At 44.8% G+C, this 18664-nt stretch overlaps 1 protein-coding gene across 2 annotated transcripts in view; it reads left to right on the plus strand.

Moving 5' to 3' along the window:
* Positions 1-18664, plus strand: part of Slc23a2 (solute carrier family 23 member 2) — a 123713-nt gene that overhangs the window by 65962 nt on the left and 39087 nt on the right. For both annotated transcript variants that reach the window (XM_070006825.1, XM_070006824.1), the window contains exons 3-5: positions 5089-5187; positions 9204-9320; positions 14310-14467. In XM_070006825.1, the coding sequence (XP_069862926.1) occupies positions 5089-5187; positions 9204-9320; positions 14310-14467 (374 nt within the window). The remainder of the gene's footprint in view (positions 1-5088; positions 5188-9203; positions 9321-14309; positions 14468-18664) is intronic.

An 18664-nucleotide genomic window follows, 5' to 3' on the forward strand; every position in this document is an offset into this window, starting at 1 on the left:
CTCCTCCTCCTCCTCCTCCTCCTCCTCCTCCTCCTCATCTTCCTCCTTGTCTTCCTCTTATTTGTGCACCAGAACTGGGGCTTGAATTCAGAACCTCTCACTCTTGGCCTGTATTATACTGTATTTTATTAATGTGTGTGTGTGTGTGTGTGTGTGTGTGTGTGTGCGTGCATGTAAGTGTGTTTGCATGCGCACATGCTTGTGCACACACCAGTCCTGGGCTTGAACTTAGTGTCTGGGCACCATCCTTGAGCTTTTGTGCTCAAGGCTAGCACTTTACCATTCTGACTTTTTTGGTAATTAATTGGAGGTGAGAATATCATGGATTTTCTTGCCAGGGCTGGCATTGAGCTGTGATTCTCAGATCTCAGCTTCCTGAGTAGTTAGGATTACAGACATGAGCACCAGTGCTGGGCTTTTTGCAGGGGGTGGGGAGGGGTGGGGGGGGGGCGGAGAAATGCCAGGGAGTGTTTTTGCTCAAGGCCGGTGCCCTACCACTTGAACCACAGCTCTACTTCTGGCTTTATGGTGGTTAATTGGAGATAAGTGTCTCATAGACTTTCTTGCCTTGGCTGACTTCTAACTGTGATCCCCAGATCTCAGTCTCTGAGTCATGAGACACTAGTATCTGGCAAAATTCTTGCTAAGTGCCCTCCTGATCTGTTCAGGAATCCATTTGAAGGCAAGATTTATATCACCTTTCTATTGCTAATAATGCAGTGCCACAGCTGGGTGCTGGTGTCTTTTGTCTGCCACTCCCAATGGTTCCTTTCCATGTGTCCTCTTAAACCGGTGTCACATGGTTGGGGGTAGGGGGTGTCTTCCTTGAAGAGGCAGTGGAAATAAGATTATTGGATTAGCCAGCATCAGAGTGGCTACTGGTATGTTGTTAGATCTATAAACTACATCTTCTAGAGTGTCATAATCTTGAGATTGACAGACTCTGGGAGTGGTTTAACATGTGTTGCATTGTATTCACCTTATTTCTTTTTCGTGGCAGTTAAATTTGGAAATTTCAATAATATGGAAGGCAAGTGGGAGTTTCATGTTTGATTAAAGGTGCTTAGAGTATCTGCTAGGGAACACTAACCTTGGTATCTTTCTTCTTTATTCAAAACACATTTTAATTGTAGTAGAGATTTGGATACCAGAGGAAATAATCTTTTCCTTTCATGTTGATGCTGAAGCTTGAACTCAGGGTCTCATATTCTTTTTTCTTTTTCTTTTTCTTTTTTTCTTTTCTTTTCTTTTCTTTTTTTTTTTGGGTTGGTCATGGGGCCTGAACTCTGGGCCTGTGTGCTATCCCTCAGCTCTTCAGCTCAAGGCTAGCGTTCTACCACTTGAGCCACAGCACCCACTTCTGGCTTTTTCTGCTTATGTGGTGCTGAGGAATCGAAGCCAGGGCCTCATGCATGCAAGGCGAGCACTCTACTACTGAGCCACCTTCCCAGCCCAGGGTCTCATACTCTTACTTGGCTTTTTCCATCAAAGTTGGTGCTCTACCACTTGAGCCACACCTCTAGTTCTGGCTTTTTGCCAGTTCATTGAAAAAAAGAACCGCCCCCTAAAAAAAAAATCCAAGATCCTCAGATTTTAGCTTCCGGAGTAGTTTAAGATTACAGGTGAATGCCATCAGTGCCTGGTGAAATAATCTTTTATATGTATCTGTTGGGAAGGTACTTTAAGAATTATGTTATTGTCTTGAAGCTAGTAATTCATACTTATGGTTTAAGGACAGCCCGGGCAAAACATTAATAAAATCGCATTTCAGTCAACAATAGCTAGGCATGGTGGATCTATCATCTTGAGCTCCATGGGAGCTGAGTTTGGGAGGATTGTGGTTTCTGGCTAGCCTGGGTAAAGACCCCATCGCAGCAAATAAAAAGCTTGCACAATGACATTCTTCTGTCATCCTTACTACAGTGGGGTGCATACATAGAAGGATTGTAGTCCAGATGAACCTAGGCAAAAATTGAGATCCTGTCTCCAAAATAATTAGAGTAGAAAGGTCTGAGGTATGACTAAGCAATAGAGTTCTTGCCTACCAAAGTAAAGCCCTAAGTTCAAACTCCAGTACAATAATAATAAGGCGGGGGGAGGGGGGAAGGAAGGGTGGAAGATTATGTATTGTCTTTTAGAAAGAATAAAAAATAGTTAATCTGAGCAACTTTACTACTACTCTGGAAATAATTGGCTTAATAACTAAATGGTTGTCAGGGCCTGTTATCATGGTGGAGTGAATTACAGCAGATCTTGAGTAAGTGAGAAATTGAGTTCTGAGCGTTTCAGATGCCCTGTGCCCTCTGCCTTCCATATGTCAGTACCAGCAAGTCATATAGTTTCTGTTGGAATAACAGCATAGCACACTTAGCCTTGGTTTAAACACTGGCCTGCGGTGATATAGATACTCCTATGGCACCCCAGCAATGGCTTCTGTCCCTTCCTCCCTCCTATACCTTCTATCATTCCAAGAACTGTTTAGAAAACAAATACTTTAGCACCATCAGCTTTGCTTGGTACAAACCAAAAAACAAAACAAAACAAAACACTATAACTCATTCTTGAGCAATTGTGGACGTACTCCCACAATTGAAATCAAACTGGCCCTGCACTTTGGAGCAGACAAACCCAGACAAATTCCAGTAGAAGAACCTTCTTTTATGGATGAATAAGTACAGTAGCTTTAGGGGGCAAAATTTAAAGGTGCAAATTTGGTTTCTAATTGTTTTACTAAGGAAAAAGGACGTTGTGTTATTTACTACAATCTGTTGATGTTTTTATAAAATCATGGCCAATTTACTGAGAGGAGAGATAACAAGCTTGTCCTCTGTTAAGCACTTAAATACACCAGAGACAAGGGATCCACTGAGTGGCCCCTAAAGAGCCCTGGCTTCTCACAGTCTTCCTCCTCTATGTCCAGTCCCTCACTGCCTTCCATCTCCTTGTGCTCTGGAACCTTCCACCTGGAGCTGTTCCTATGTTCTGATGGCACAGCACAGAGGGCAATGGAGACAGGTCCCTCCTCCTTTAAGGGTCTCCTCCCATTCATGCTGGACCACTGAGCTATACCTCTGCCCTGTATCCATCTTTTGGGGGAAAAAATGTAGACTGTTTCCAAGTACTCAATATTTCAGAAAATGCTGAACGTAAGTACCAAGAGCACGGACACTTCTGGAAGTTAAGTTTGTGTTTGTGTAATTGTTAAATCTAGGATATGCCTGTCCTAGAGTAGCCAGAAGAGCCACTTTATCAGGAGTATAGCAGAGTCTTCTCCCTTTCTCCTTCATTTTGACTCATATTGTAAATCCCCTCTATGTTCATTGTATATTTTATTTTATGTTTCCATGAATTGTTTTTGAATGGTTTTTGAATTCCTAGTTTTTGTCCATTTCATTTGGCTTTAAGAAAAAAGTATGCTTTGGTGTATGCTTTATGAATTGTTGATACCTGTTTTCTGTATATATTAAATATATCTTAGGCTATAACGTATCTTCTTCATATATTTAAATCATAGTGATGGAATTGAAACCTTCTATACTCTTCTAAACAAAATCTGTGTATTTAATTTCTTTTTTTTTAAATAGGAATTTACTAGTGTTTTTGAATCAGTATTCCATACTTGCTAAATCTGTGTTATTAAAATGTAGTTGACTAGGAGCCAGTGGTTGTTATACTTGAATCTTAGAGGTATTTGGCGGCAGAAATGGAGAGATTGCAGCTTGAGGCCAACTTGGGCAAAAAGTTTACAAGATGACCATCTCAGCCGGGCGCTGGTGGCTCACGCCTGTAATCCTAGCTACTCAGGAATCTGAGATCTGAGGATCGCGGTTCAAAGCCAGCCCGGGCAGGAGAGACCGTGAGACTCCTATCTCAATAAACCACCAGAAAACCGGAAGTGGCGCTGTAACTCAAGTGGTAGAGCGCTTGCCTTGAGCTGAAGAGCTGAAGGACAGCACCCAGGCCCAGAGTTCAAGCCCCACGACCGACCAAAAAAAAAAAAAAAAAAGATGACCATCTCTACCAATTGTATGACAGGCATGGACCTATCATCACAGCTATAGCAGGAAGTATAAACTGGAGGATTAGGAGCTGGGAATATGGCTTAATAGTAGAGTGCTTGCTTAGCATGCAGGAAGCCCTGGGTTCCATTCCTCAGTACCAGATAAACAGAAAAAGCCAGAAGTGGTGCTGTGGCTCAAGTGGTAGAGTGCTAACCTTTAGCAAAAGAAGCTCAGGGATAGTGCCTGTACTATACTGTACTATAATAGTGATTACTTTTGAGGGTGGGGTGGGGTGAAAGCTTTTTGTTTTGTTTTGTGTTCTTTAGGATAGATTCCTAGAAATCTAGGAACCTCAAATGAGAAGTAAGCATGTTTTAAGGCTCTTGGTATAGGTTGCTGGAACCCATTATACACTCGCTCAGTGTAAACTAGAAAGTGGTTGTGGCCTGCTGCTGGATACCAGGTGTTTCCTTTGAATTTGTCCTGAGCTGAGATCTGGTCCTTACATGAATGGCCCAGAATCTAGATTTTGTGTCACCATTCATCCCTACCCTCCTCCCTGTGATGAAGTCAGGTGCACACATCAACAGTTTACTTAGGTGCAGGAACAAATCAATATTAACAAGTTAGTGAGTTTGGTGAACAGCAGAGCTAAATTCCTCTAACCCCAACACTTTCTCCTCCAGGATAGCCACATTAGAGGCTGCTATCAACTGGTCCCAAAGGAGTGGGGTCTTACCCAAGGCAGCTTGGGACTCTATCACTCCCTTAACAATGACCCAGCCTTTCAAACACTTGCCTGGGACTGTCCTGGGAGTTCCATGGCCCAATATTTGTCTGGAATATTCCACTCTGGCTTCCCCAGAACAAAAGGGGAAGCTGGCTCACCCAGCTTTATCCCATGGGCATAACAGACTTTTTCGCCATTAAAAATGCACACTGTAGGCCACATGTGTGGTAGTTTTGTGCAAGAAAACCCAAACTGCTATGTGAAGATACGCAGTTTGGATCTCTTAAAATGACAGGAGGCATTTTGGAAAGGACACAGTTCTGTACGGTAGCCTTTCTAATGAATGTTTCTTCTCAGGTGGTGATCAATGGAGGGGCCACGTCCAGTGGGGAGCAGGACAATGAAGACACTGAGCTCATGGCCATCTATACTACGGAAAATGGCATTGCAGAGAAGGTACCTCTCTTGCCCCATGTTGCCCCTGCTTCTGTGCTGCAGGGACTGGCATATCCCTGATCTGGAGCCTTGTCTACTGTGTGTGCACGTGTACGTGTGTGTAGTTATTAGCATCGTAGATTGTTATATCCTAACAGGTCAGTAAATAAGAGAAAGCGACAGTGAATTTCCCTAGATTAAAGATGCCTTGGAGGAAATTCTTTGACCAAAGCAGTGGGATCACACCCTGTATGATTCAGCCTTGTATCACTACAGCGAAATATTTGCCACCTTCTATGCCTTCTCCTGATGGATCAAGTTCAAGATCAAGCTGTTTTAATGGGCCACTGGCAAGAATGGCTCATCAGGGTGGGGAGTATATGTGAGCAAGTGCTCATACCCTTGGAAGCAGAGAGAGAAGGGACAAACAGGGTCTCATAATCCTCTTCAAAGCCATACCACTGGATAGCCAAAGACTTCTCATTAGAACCTGCCTGTTTTTGAGATAGGATCTTGTTATATAGTCCAGGCTGACCACCTTGCACTTGTAAGCCTCCAGCGAGGTCCTACCTCTTACAGGTCCAAAGCACCTTCAATAGGATGATACTAAGGTATTTATTCCCCACCCCTCCCATACTGTATGCTTTGTTTCTTTGTAAGCAGTAACACTCTGTACCTCTGAAGTTGTAGATTATATGGAGTTGAGCTGACCTTGTGTTGTAATAGTTATGTCATGGCTAGCATAATCGAACCTGTTCAAGGGTTCCTTAATCAGGTTTAATGACCTTCTAGACAGACTCAGAGAACTTGTTCACAGTATCATTCTCAACAATGGAGAATCAGCATTCAAGAAAAGGAAAGAAGGCAGTGTCTGAGTAACATGAGGCATACTGCTTTCTGGCCTTCCTCTCTTCATATAGCCAGGCAGCCAATGTCTTGATGGTCCCAGTAACAAGGTGTGACAAAGCCAGAGAAGCTCATTGGAACTGTATTGTACTGGGTTTTTATTGGAGATGAGTCCTTTAGGTGTGGCTGACCACCATAGCAGCTGACTTTAGTCAGTTTCCAATCCCCTCCAGACTGAGCAAGCTGAAGCTTGTGTCTCTAGTCTGTTGCTATAAATCACACTGCCAGTGCAAACTATTGACCAAACCTAAGGCTTTGTTTTTTTTTGTTTGTTTGTTTCTGTTTGTTTGTTTTTTTAAAAAGCCTCTCGAGCATCAGGATATCCCAGGAACTTAGAAGTTATTTTCAGGGCCAGGGATGTGGCTTAGTGTTAGAGTGTTTGCCTAGCATGCATGAATCCCTGGGTTCAATTTCTCAGTACCATATAAGCAGAAAAAAAAAGCCAGAAGGAGTGCTATGGTTCAAGTGGTAGAGTGCTAGCCTAGAGCAAAGAGAAGCTCAGGGACAGAGCTCAGGCCTTGAGTTCAAGCTCCAGGACCAGCAAACAAAACAAAACAAAAAAAACTTATTTTCATGTGTCAGACAAGCGCCATACCAAAGTGTAGGGTTTAGGTACTCAGTCCTGTGGAACGATGCTTTCATACCAGACTCCTAACACACAGGGGTACTTTCTCTCCATTTTTATCAACTTTTCAAAAGACACACTCTCCATTCTACCTCATTCACAGTGCAAAGCTTCCAGTACCTACTTTTGGAAAAGACAACAGACTTCTGTCTTACAAAGGTCACATTCATTTACGTTTGGATTAGATGAAATGTCAACTTACATCAGACAGACATTTACCTTTAGTCTACAAGATGAGGCAGAAGTAACAGTATCATCCTTTATGTTAAGGGATCTCTAAGGTAAAGTTGAGTGACAAGCACATGGAGCCAGTATCTTTCTGTGGGCCAGATTCATTAGATAAGAGCACTCATTGGGCTAGATCAGGTCAAGGTCACAGTGTTCTCATTTTCGTGTGTGTGTGTGTGTGTGTGTGTGTGTGTGTGTGTGTGTGTGTGTGTGTGTGTGTGTGTGTGTGTGTGTGTGTGTGTGTGTGTGTGTGTGTGTGTGTGTGTGTGTGTGTGTGTGTGTGTGTGTGTGTGTGTGTGTGTGTGTGTGAGATCTTTTAATTTTGTTTCTTGTTAGGTGTTCTTTGCTGGATTCTAAAAGATTTGAGAAGAAAAACATATGTGCATCTCAGATTCTAAGAAATGCAAATATTGTTCTCAAGGTTTAGAAATCAAAGCCTTTCAGAAGCTCTGCGTGTGAACTGCGCATTACCTTGCGTCTTCTGTTTGGCTCAGACATTGAATGAGCTCAGAAGTGACGCCAAGGTTGTCTGGAAATGTCTAGGCTATCTGAGTCTAGTCTTTGTGATGGTTATTTATTTATTTTTTTTTTTATTATTATTTTTTTTTTTTTGGTCCGGTTGTGGGGCCTGAACTCTGGGCCTGAGCACTGTCCCTCAGCTCTTCAGCTCAAGGCCAGTGCTCTACCACTTGAGCCACAGCGCCACTTCCGGCTTTTTTCTTTTTGCTTATGTGGTGCTGAGGAATCGAACCCAGGGCCTCAGGCATGCAAGGCAAGCGCTCTACCACTGAGCCAACTTCCCAGCCCCTGTGATGGTTATTTATAAGTTTTGCAAACATACAACACTTAATTAACATTTTAAAAAATTTTTGCTGATGGTCAGGAGGAAATTTTCATTTGTTTCTTTTGTGGTAGAGACAGGTATTCAACCACTTGAGCTATGCCCCAAGCTCACAGCCTTGTACTGCTTGTTTTATTTTTTCTTTTTCTTTTCTGGTGTGGGGGATTGGGCAGTGTACTGGGGTTTGAACTCAAAATTTCACACTTATGCAGCTTGCTTGCTTGACTGGTGCTTTGCCATTTGAGCCATACTTCTAGCCTGACTTTTGCAGGTTTTTTTTTTTTTTTTAGCCTTATGGACCTTGCTAGCCAGGCTGGCTCTGAACCTTGATCCTCACATCTCAGGCTCTTGAGTAGTTAGGATTACAGACATGAGTACTTAACTTTTTTTTTTTTTTTTTTTTTTTTTGGTCAGTTGTGGGGCTTGAACCCTTGGCCTGAGTGCTGTCCCTCAGCATTTCAGCTCAAGGCAAGTACTATACCACTTGAGCCGCAGCGCCACTTCTGGTTTTCTGGTGGTTTATTGGCGATAAGGGTTTCATGGACTTTCCTTCTCTGGGCTGACTTTGAATCATGATCCACAGATCTCAGCCTCCTGAGTAGCTAGGATTACCGGCATGAGCCACCAGCACCTGGCACGAGGGTTTATCTTTATGTACTGTTTCTATTACTTTAAAAAACAAACAAACAAAAATGTAGGGCTGGGAAAATGGCTCCCCAGCACCACACAAGCAGAAAAAGCAGGAAGTGGTGCTGTGGCTCAAGTGGTAGAGTGCTAGCCTTGAGCTGAAGAGCTGAGGGACAGCCCCCAGGCCCAGAGTTCAGGCCCCACAACCAGCAAAAAAAAAAAAAAAAAAAAGGTGAGTCATTGTATTTACTTTTGAATTTTGCTCTTTTTATTCAATATTGTTGCCTGAGCCATTCAGTGTTCTGGCAGGAGGTGGCTAGAATGTATTTTCAAGTAGAAAGATATTCCTAATTGGGATCTATAAATTATTTTCAGGTAGAAAGATATTCCTAATTGGGATCTATAAATGGAGTGGTAAGGTCAGATCAGTACTTTGTGTTTAAAAGTGGCTAACACTTTATATTTCTTCATTGGCAAGAATTGAAGCCTTCAGTGCTTCACTTTATGGTCTCAACCTGGAGCATCTTTGCCCATGCAAGAGGAACTGCAGGCCTGGGGAGATGCTCTGAGCAAGTTGGGTGTTCTTAGGGCTGAGTTGATGCCAAGAAGACACAGAACTCCAAATTCTGAGGATTGACTGCTCCCACCTCCTCCTGAGAAAATAGACTTGATCTTTGCTTCAAAAGTGTCCACTGCTCAAAATGATGGGAAAAGGATGACCTTGGGATAAGTTGTGTTTCAGCAACAGTGGGTATGCAGAGCTGAGCTAGAATTCACTTAAGTCCATTGTCTCCTCCCTCCCCATGACAGAGTTCTCTTGCGGAAACCCTGGACAGCACTGGCAGCCTGGACCCCCAGAGGTCTGACATGATTTACACCATAGAAGATGTTCCTCCCTGGTACTTGTGCATATTTCTGGGCTTGCAGGTAAGACAGGTCCTTCAGGATGTGTAATCCACCAGCAGATGCTTGAATTGTCTTTAAAGTGTGTGTGCACATGTGCCCACACGTGTACCAACAATCCTAGGGCTTGAACTCAAGAGTCTAGGCTCTGTCCCTTAGCTTTTTTATTCAAAGCTGGTACTCTATCACTTGAGCCATAGCTCCACTTCTGGCTTTCTTGACCAGGCTGATTTTGAACCACAATCCTCAGGTCTCAGTCTCTGGGGTTTGAACTCAAAACCTTGTACTTGTTCAGCTTGCTTGCTTGACTGGTACTTTACCATTTGAGCCATACTTCTAGCCTGACTTTTGCAGATTATTTTTTTGAGTCTTATGGACCTTGCTAACTAGGCTGGCTTTGAACCTTGTTCCTCAGATCTCAGCCTCTAGGATCACAGGTATGAGCCACTGATGCCTAGCTAAATTTTTATTTTTATTTGTTGAAGATTTTTATTGTAAAGAATAACGAATGCACATTTATTATTATTTTTTTACTTTTTGCTCATATTGGGTTTGAACTCAGAGCCTTATGCTACCTGGCTGGTGCTCTGCTTGAGCCATACCTACAACTCAGCCTTTTGGAGATAGAATCTTATGGACTTTTCCACCAGGGCTGTCCTTGAACTATGATTCTCTATAACTCAGCCTCTTGAGTAGTAGATAGAATTATAGTCATGAGCCACTGTCACCTGAGTGTGACTGAATACTTTTAACATCAATCTTAAGTCTCCCTCCCTTTTTTTTTTTTTGCCAGTCCTGGGGCTTATGAACTCAGGACCTGAGTTCTGACCCTGAGCTTCATTTTGCTCAAGGCTAGCACTCTACCACTTGAGCTACAGTGCCACTTCTGGCTTTTTCTTTCCTTTTTTTTTTTTTTTTTGGGTCCAGTCGTGGGCCTGAACTCTGGGCCTGGGTGCTGTCCCTCAGCTCTTCAGCTCAAAGCTAGCACTCTACCATTTGAGCCACAGCGCCACTTCCGGCTTTTTTCTTTTTGCTTATGTGGTGCTGAGGAATCGAACCCAGGGCCTCATGCATGCAAGGCAAGCGCTCTACCACTGAGCCACCTTCCCAGCCCACTTCTGGCTTTTTCTTTTCTTTTCTTTTCTTTTCTTTTTTTTTTTGGTCCGGTTATGGGGCCTGAACTCTGGGCCTGGGCGTTGTCTCTCAGCTCTTCAGCTCAAGGCTAGTACTCTGCCCCTTGAGCCACAGCGCCAGTTCTGGCTTTTTTTTTTTTTTTTTTCTGCTTATGTGGTGCTGAGGAATTGAACCCAGGGCCTCATGCATGAGAGGCAAGCGCTCTACCACTGAGCCACCTTCCCAGGCCACTTCTGGCTTTTTCTATGTATGTGGTACTAAAGAATCAAACCCAGGGCTTCATGCATGCTAGGCAAGCACTCTACTACCACTGACCCACATTCCCAGGGCCCTCCCCCCACCCCCCTTTTTAAATGTGAGTGTCGGTTCTGGGGCTTGAACTCAGGGCCTAGCCACTATCCCTGAACTATTATGCTCAAGACTAGCACTCTACCACTTTGAGCTACAGCTCTATTTCCATTAACACTAATTTTATAATAGCAGGAAAAAAATATTAGGAGCAGGAAGAAAAGTGATATAAAAAAGAAGGAAAAAGATGGTAGTAGAATAAAAAACAAGACAAAGCCAGGTGCTGATGGCCTCTCTCTGTAATCCTAGCTACTCAGAAGGCTGAGTTCTGAGGATCGCAGTTCAGAGCCAGCCGGGGCAGGATAGTCTGTGAGACTCTTAGCTCCAATTAACCACTAGAAGTGGCACTGTGGCTCAGGTGGTAAAGTGCTCGCCTTAAGCTGAAAAGCTGAGGGACAGTGCCCGGGCCCAGAGTTCAAGCCCCATGACGTAGACAAAAAACAAAAACAAAAACCTCCACACACACCAAAATAAAAGAAAGACAGACTAGAACAAGGAGGAAAGCAGCCTAACTAAGCGATCCATAACCATATCAAGATTTGCCATAAAATGAGTGACACCCCCCCCCCCCCAAAAGATCCCCTGTTATCCAGATCATAAGTCTTATTTTATGTCCTTCCTGTCTTAAAGGAAGGGAAATTTCCCAGGCTGTGGGCCACTTTGCTGCAATTTCCAGCAGGAAGGGAGAGTGGATAGGCTGGGAGACAAGACAGGAGGTGACCCAGCTGTGGTCTGGTGTCCTGCCTCCTGTGGCTTACAGTTTCCTGTTGTTTTAGCTTGAACTATGTTTCTCAGGTCTGATTTTCCATACTTCCTTGTTCAAGTTAGTGTGACCAGTTTCTAGATCCCACAAAATCAGTCTTATTCCCTAGGCATGGGTGTTCACTTGGAGCTGGGCTGTGCCTACTGACTGGCCCAAGTATGTCTTATATTGGCTGCAAGGTATCTAGCAAAGGAGGAACCAGTAACCCTCCTCAGATTGAATATCCCAAACCAGGTTCTGGTCCTGTGACTTGAACTCAGGGCGTGGGCACTGTTCTTAAGCTTTTGTGCTCAGGGTTAGTGTGCTACCACTTGCTAGGTAATTGGAGATAAGAGTCTCGTCAGCCTGAGTCAGTCTGCCCAGGCTGACTTGGAACCACTATCCTCAGATCTTAGTCTCCTGAGTAGCTAGGATTAGAGGCATGAGCTACCAGCACCTAGCCAGGAAGCAGACTTTTTGTAATCTTTGTATTATAGATGTCTATGGAAGTCTCCCATAGTCAAACAAGAATAAAAGTCATTAGTCTTGCAGCCTCACTTTTTTTTTTTTTTTTGAGGTACTGATTTTGCATTTAGGGTCCTTGCGAAGCTAACACTCTACATTTGAACCACACCTTCAGCTCTGCTTTTTTTTTTTTTTTTTTTGGTTGGTCGTGGGGCTTGAACTCTGGGCTTGGGCGCTGTCCTTGCACTCTTCAGCTCATGGCAAGTGCTCTACTGCTTGAGCCACAGTACCACTTCCAGTTTCTAGTGGTTTATTGGAGATGAGTCTCACGGATTTTCCTGCCTGGGCTGGTTTTGAACCGTGATCCTCAGATCTCAGCCTCCTGAGTAGCTAGAATTACAGACGTGAGCCACCAGCAACCGGCTGTAAAGTTCATTTTCAACATAGTGTCTTGTACATTTCATTGTTACAATGGGTCAACCTGTATCCTTGTTTCAGCATTTTGTTATTTCCCTCTCCCTCCTCAAATTAGAAAAATGCATATACAAGATGCAGGGCAACGGAACCAAATACAGTGAAAACAGGGTTATACCAGGGGGGAAGAACATACAAAGGGGAGGCAACAATGCTTGATAAGAACTGTACTCATTACCTTGCCCATGTAATTGTAACCCTCTGTACAGTATTTTCATGATTAAAAAAAAAGAAAAGAAAGAACATACAGAGGAAACAAAAATCACATAGTACATTAAGAACAGCAGTGATAAAGATAAAACCTCTTGTGTCCCTATCTTGGGGTTCATTTCTCTTAGCATCATCTTATATGGCTATATGTATGTAGCTTTTGACTTTTTTCTGCTTGTCTAGTCAGATTATCCTAGATGTATATTAGGTATTGTGAATAAGGGAAACCATGGGACCTATTAGGGTCAAATTTTTGTATACAAAAATTTTGTATACAAATGCATGAGAAGCCCTGAACAGCAGTGTTCCCTCTCCCTCACACCCCATTCTGCCAACCAGGACTGTTGGGCTTTGTGAGCTGCAGTGTTATTTATTTATCAGACTTGGTCAGAAGTGAGAAGCTATAGGCAAGAGAAGAAAAGTTAACAGAACAGAAATAAACAGAAAACTGGGGGGAGAGAGGCGGAGAGGGAAGGGAGCTATGAGAGATGGGACTTCCCTGCCAGGGCCTTAGGACTGAGGAAGAGGTCTTCTAAGGAAGAACAGAAGGATGAGGTTGTTTCTGAAGGATTCCTATAGTTACTGTGCCTTTAACCCTACTGGAACAGATAAATTCTGTTTGCCAAACAATGTCAGAACACATTGCTTTCTACAGTGAATGAAACTAATTTAGCTTTAATCCCCAGACATGAGAGAATTAAAACACTCCTACACAAACCATATAGACTAATTATTTTAGGAATCTAAGTATAAAATACTAAGCAAATAAAATCCTAGAAGAAAATACAACATGACTAACTAGGTTTTGCTTTTAAGCATGCAAAGTGTAGTTCGCATGAACAGGTTAGAGAAGAAAGGCTCTATAGTTTTGTAGTCAGTGGGAGGGGGCGATGACATATATTTTCTAGTAAGAAAAATATACACGCTTGTGCTCGCTTGAATTTGTGCAAGCCATCACTCTTAATGCAAGATGGAAATAGAATAAGAAAATACAATGAGAAAGAAAAGTGATTCAGCATATTAAGAATGGATTAACCTGGGGCTGGGAAGGTGGCTCAGTGATAGAGCGCTTGCCTTGCATGCTCAAGGCCCTGGGTTCGATTCCTCAGCACCACATAAGCAAAAAGAAAAAAGCCGGAAGTGGCGCTGTGGCTTAAGTGGTAGAGCGCTAGCCTTGAGCTGAAGAGCTGAGGGACAGCGCCCAGGCCCAGAGTTCAGGCCCCATGACCAGACCCAAAAAAAAAAAAAAAAAAAAGAATGGATTAACCTAAAAACCCTCAGCTCAAGGCTGGGCACTGGTGGCTTATGCCTTTAATCCTAGCTACTCAGGAGGCTGAGCCCTGGGGATAGCGGTTCAAGGCCAGCCTGGGCAGAAAAGTACCTGTGAGACTCTTATCTCCAATTAACCACTCAGAAACTAAAAGCGGAGCTGTGGCTCAAAGTAGTAGTGTGCTAACCTTGAGCATAAGAGCTCTGGGACAGCACTCAGGACCTGAGTTCAAGTTCCACAACCAACAAAAAAAATCAAAACAACAACAAACCCTAGAGATCATCTCTGTGGTCCATGTGTACCTTAGGATAGAATCAGAAAAGAACATGGTGGGCTTACTTTCCCACTCTGCTGTCCCTCTTGCCTACAGCACTACCTGACCTGCTTCAGTGGAACGATTGCGGTGCCCTTTTTGCTGGCCGATGCCATGTGTGTGGGGTATGATCAGTGGGCCACCAGCCAGCTCATTGGGACCATTTTCTTCTGTGTGGGAATCACAACACTGCTTCAGACAACATTTGGATGCAGGTGAGATTGGGGTACTAACATGGGATGCTGATGCCCCCAATGAGGCCCTGAGCCCTGGCCCTTTGCCCAGGGTTGCTTGGTGGAAGAGCTGGAGTTGGGGGAGTGTCCTAGTGATCACTAGCCCCCACCTTACTCCAACAATGTTTCTTCTTTTGATGGAGAGTGCCATCCCCTCCCACTTGTACAAGCTAGAAACTCCATCTCTTTCCTTCTGTTCCCTGGCTGGCTAGGCCCTCATCCCCAGCATCCCACCTGTTCTGCCTTGGGACTCCTCTCTCTGACCCACTCTGTGTCCTGCCCCTGCCATCTTTCTACCTCCTGTATCCTTCTGGGCTGACTAGACTGTTCCTCTACTCTTTGTTAAATTAGGATGTACCTGGTGTCCAGCTTATCTCTTGTTCCCTGTCTCTATGTTTGCAGCCATGCCCCTGAGCCATGCTCACCACAGTTCCTGCGTGTGCTGCTGTTATATCCTTCTGTTCCATTTACTCTCCACCCACCCAGACATACCCGCCCATCCTCCATCCTGGCTTGTCCTTGCCATCTTGTGACTCAAGCCTGACTCCCTAGAAGCTGTGTTGCTCTCTCCTGGATTTCCATACGTGTATCTTGTGTTCACTTTTCTGCTATGGCTCTTGTTGCCCAGCCTGTCCATTTTTGTTTCCATGTTGTTTTTTTCCCATGATGCTGAGGCTTTAGCTTGCTCACTTTTGCATCCCCAGAACCCTGCTTATATTGTTAGGGAGATGTCGCAGAAAGGATGTGAAGCAAATTTGACTAGCTCTTCCTGCACTTGCATTCTGCCCTCTTCGAAGTGTGGCCCTTCCCTTTCCTAGGGTCCTGCTCAGATGAAGTGGGTCCCTGCCCAGGATTGGGCTCAGAATAAGCCTGCTGATTCTTGCTCCTTCAGAGACAATCCCAGTAGGGTTTAGCTTTCTCTGCTGGGGAAGGGCAGTGCAGAAGGGAGCTTGGGAGTTGTAGGCTTTATTCTGATGAACCAGAGTCCTCAGGCTTCTCAGCAGGGTTCCCTCATTGGGGGGAAGTGAGCTGTGTGCTTAGGTGTTGATAGCAGTGTGGGTGGCAGATAGCAGTGTAGATGGCATCTGTGGTGGCCTCCTCCCAGGTCTGCTAGTAAGGAGAAGCTCTTTTCACTGGAAGCCTTGAAGCTGGCAAGCTGTTAGGGGTTCAGTCAGCCCCTGCTAGGTTATTTGCAGCCAACATTCCATCCATGCCAAGCAGAGGAGGGGTCTCCTCAAGGGACCTGCAGGAGAGGAATGGAGGTCTCATTGACCAACCCGGGAAGGAGATGAGCCCAGGCCTTTCACAGAGGATGCAAACCGGGCAGTAAATGTGGCAGCAGCATCATGTCTTCTTTTGGCATGATAGTCAAGGCTTTGTATTACAAGTCAGGAGTAGATGGAGAAGCTTTTGTTGGCTGGTTCAGTGGCCTTACCTTGTTCATAGGGCACTGATCTTTGGAAAATGGATCTTTTTCTAAACAGCTGAATGAGAGGTGAACCTATAGGCCAGTCCATCTGTAAATCCAAGCAAATACCTATAATTGGGAATGATTAGCTGAGCCAGAGAGGGGACTGAACAGGTCTTTATTGAAGCAACATCTGCCTGTGGAAGCTATACCCCCATATCATGCCAAGAGCCAGATCTGGCTACAGCTGAGGCAAGCAAAGTTGCTTAGTGACCCTGCAAGGGCTCTTGGCCACGTTGGGTGAGTACTGTAGGCCCTAGTTGGGGACCCCCTTGCTGATTGTCAGTATGCAAGAGCCAGAGAAAACCTCCTTGCTCGGCTCATTTCTCCTTATCTCCTCTGAAAGAGCAGTGAGCTGAAAAAGAATGAAGAGGGAGGTGACGACTGGTGGGAGGAGCCACAAGATCCCCCTCCCCCGCCCCCCGACAGGAGCCACAAGATTCCCCCCTCCCCCACCCCCACAGAGGAGCCACAAGATTCCCCCCTCCCCCGCCACACACACACACACACACACACACACACACACACACACACACACACACACACACACACACACACACACACACACACACACACACACACACACACACACACACACACACACACACACACACACACACACACACACACACACACACACACACACACACACACACACACACACACAAAATGTGGCACCAGCTATTAGAATAGCCATGGCAATGAGTACACAGCGCTGATCTTGGGACATGGAATTCCTTTTTTTTTTTTTTTTTTTGGTCAGTTGTGGGACCTGAACCCTGGGCCTAGGCACTGTCCCTCAGCTCTTGATCTCAAGGCTAGCAACCACTTCCAGGTTTTTCTACTTATGTGGTACTGAGGAATTGAACCCAGGGCTTATGCATGCAAGGCAAGTACTCTACCACTAAGCCACCTTCCCAACCCAAGGGACATGGAATTCCCATGGCTGTTGTGGTATATGGGGTGCTCACACTCTTAACCTGGGAGAAGAGGTAGAGTACTGACTCAGTCTCACAGAAACTTAGTGACTCATCCATGTAGAAGGCGTGGGTGACTGGTGGCGGCAAGCAGAGGTGACATGTGATGAAGTCCAGATATGTACCGTACAAGGAGGCAAGGATGCCCTAGAGGGATTTAGGGAGTCAGGAAGAGGTGCTGGTAGAGACAGGTCCTGGAGACTCAGTGGGCTTTGGGCTCAGGAAGAATGGGGGGCATTTTCTGACCTGGCAGAGCAAGAGCAGAGGCGGGAAGTCATGGCTTGGTATGGGATTCCTTGGAATTGGGCATGGCATGGGGAACTTGTTGGCCTCTTTAACAGGGCACCCACCTGCTGGGACCATGCTTTAAAGGCTTAGGCCTACAGAATGTGGCAAGTAAGGAGGCAGAGGCACCTGGGTCCTACCTAGTGAGCCTTAGAGCTTTGGCTAGGTGATCTCTTTAGTTACTTTGTGAAAATGAGAGGAAACTTGCCTGAGGTGACCTGTGGATGGCCTGTACATTTTTTGGGGGGCGGGGGGTCCGGTCATGGAGCCTGAACTCTGGGCCTGGGCACTGTCCCTCAGCTCTTCAGCTCAAGGCTAGCGCTCTACCACTTGAGCCACAGCGCCACTTCCAGCTTTTTTCTTTTTGCTTATTTGGTGCTGAGAAATTGAACCCAGGGCCTCATGCATGCAAGGCAAGCGCTCTACCATTGAGCCACCTTCCCAGCCCCGGCCTGTACATTTTTTATTGGTATTAGAAACACGATGTACAGAGGGGTTACAGTTGCATAAGTCAGGTCTTTACATTTCTTTTTGGACAATGTCACCCCTTCCCTCCCTCTTTTCCAGTTTTTCCCTCCCATCCCCACCCATAAGTTGTATAGTTCATTTTCAACATGGTGTCTAGTGAGTACCATTACTACATTTGTTCACCCTGTGGATGGCCTTTTATCATCATTTTAGTGATGTGTTGGGTTTTTGTGGATTGTTATATAAACTTCTTATGAAAGTTGTTGGGTATAACTCAGATGGACATCCTGTTGGTTCTTTTTGATGTGAAGGGGACCTTCATCTTGAGCCATGAATTGCATTAATGACATGATCAGAACAGGATCAAATAAATAAAGCACTTGGAGGAAGAGGGATACAAGGGCTAAATACTGCAAAAGGAAAAACAGATGAGTCCTGGCGATTGCAGGTGTCTTGCATGGATTTGGTTTGGTTTTGTAGTCCACTAGTCAGCTCATAGGGCTTAAAACAGAAGTTTTCTCATGATTGACTTTCATGGTTTCTAAGACAGATTCTCAGGCTTTTCTAACGAACTCTGAGGTGGTTCTCTGTGTTGTGTTCTGTGTATGTGCATTTGCCTGTTGCATGTTAGCACCTCATACTTCAGTCATACCGGGTGTTGTGGATGTGGGGATTCCCAAGGGCAAATAGAGACCCTGCATCTCAAGGAAATGGGGGAATGAACTAGTGCTATATATGTGGGTTCTGTATTAAAAAAAAAAATAGAATTGCTGAGCGCCCGTAGTTCAAGCCTGTAAATCCTAGCTTCTCAGGAGTTGAGACCTGAGTAGAGCTGTGGTTCAAACAGTAGTGTGCTAGCCTTGAGCACAAAAGCTCAGGGACAGCACCCTCTGCCCTGAGTTTAAGCTCCAGGACAGCACAGACACAGACAAAAAGTCACAGTGGATAGGGGAACCACTGCAATGAAACCAATTTGTGTTT

Source organism: Dipodomys merriami, unplaced genomic scaffold (assembly GCF_024711535.1).
Source record: "Dipodomys merriami isolate MVZ:Mamm:240054 unplaced genomic scaffold, mDipMer1.0.p SCAF_7, whole genome shotgun sequence".
Classification (NCBI taxonomy): domain Eukaryota; kingdom Metazoa; phylum Chordata; class Mammalia; order Rodentia; family Heteromyidae; genus Dipodomys; species Dipodomys merriami.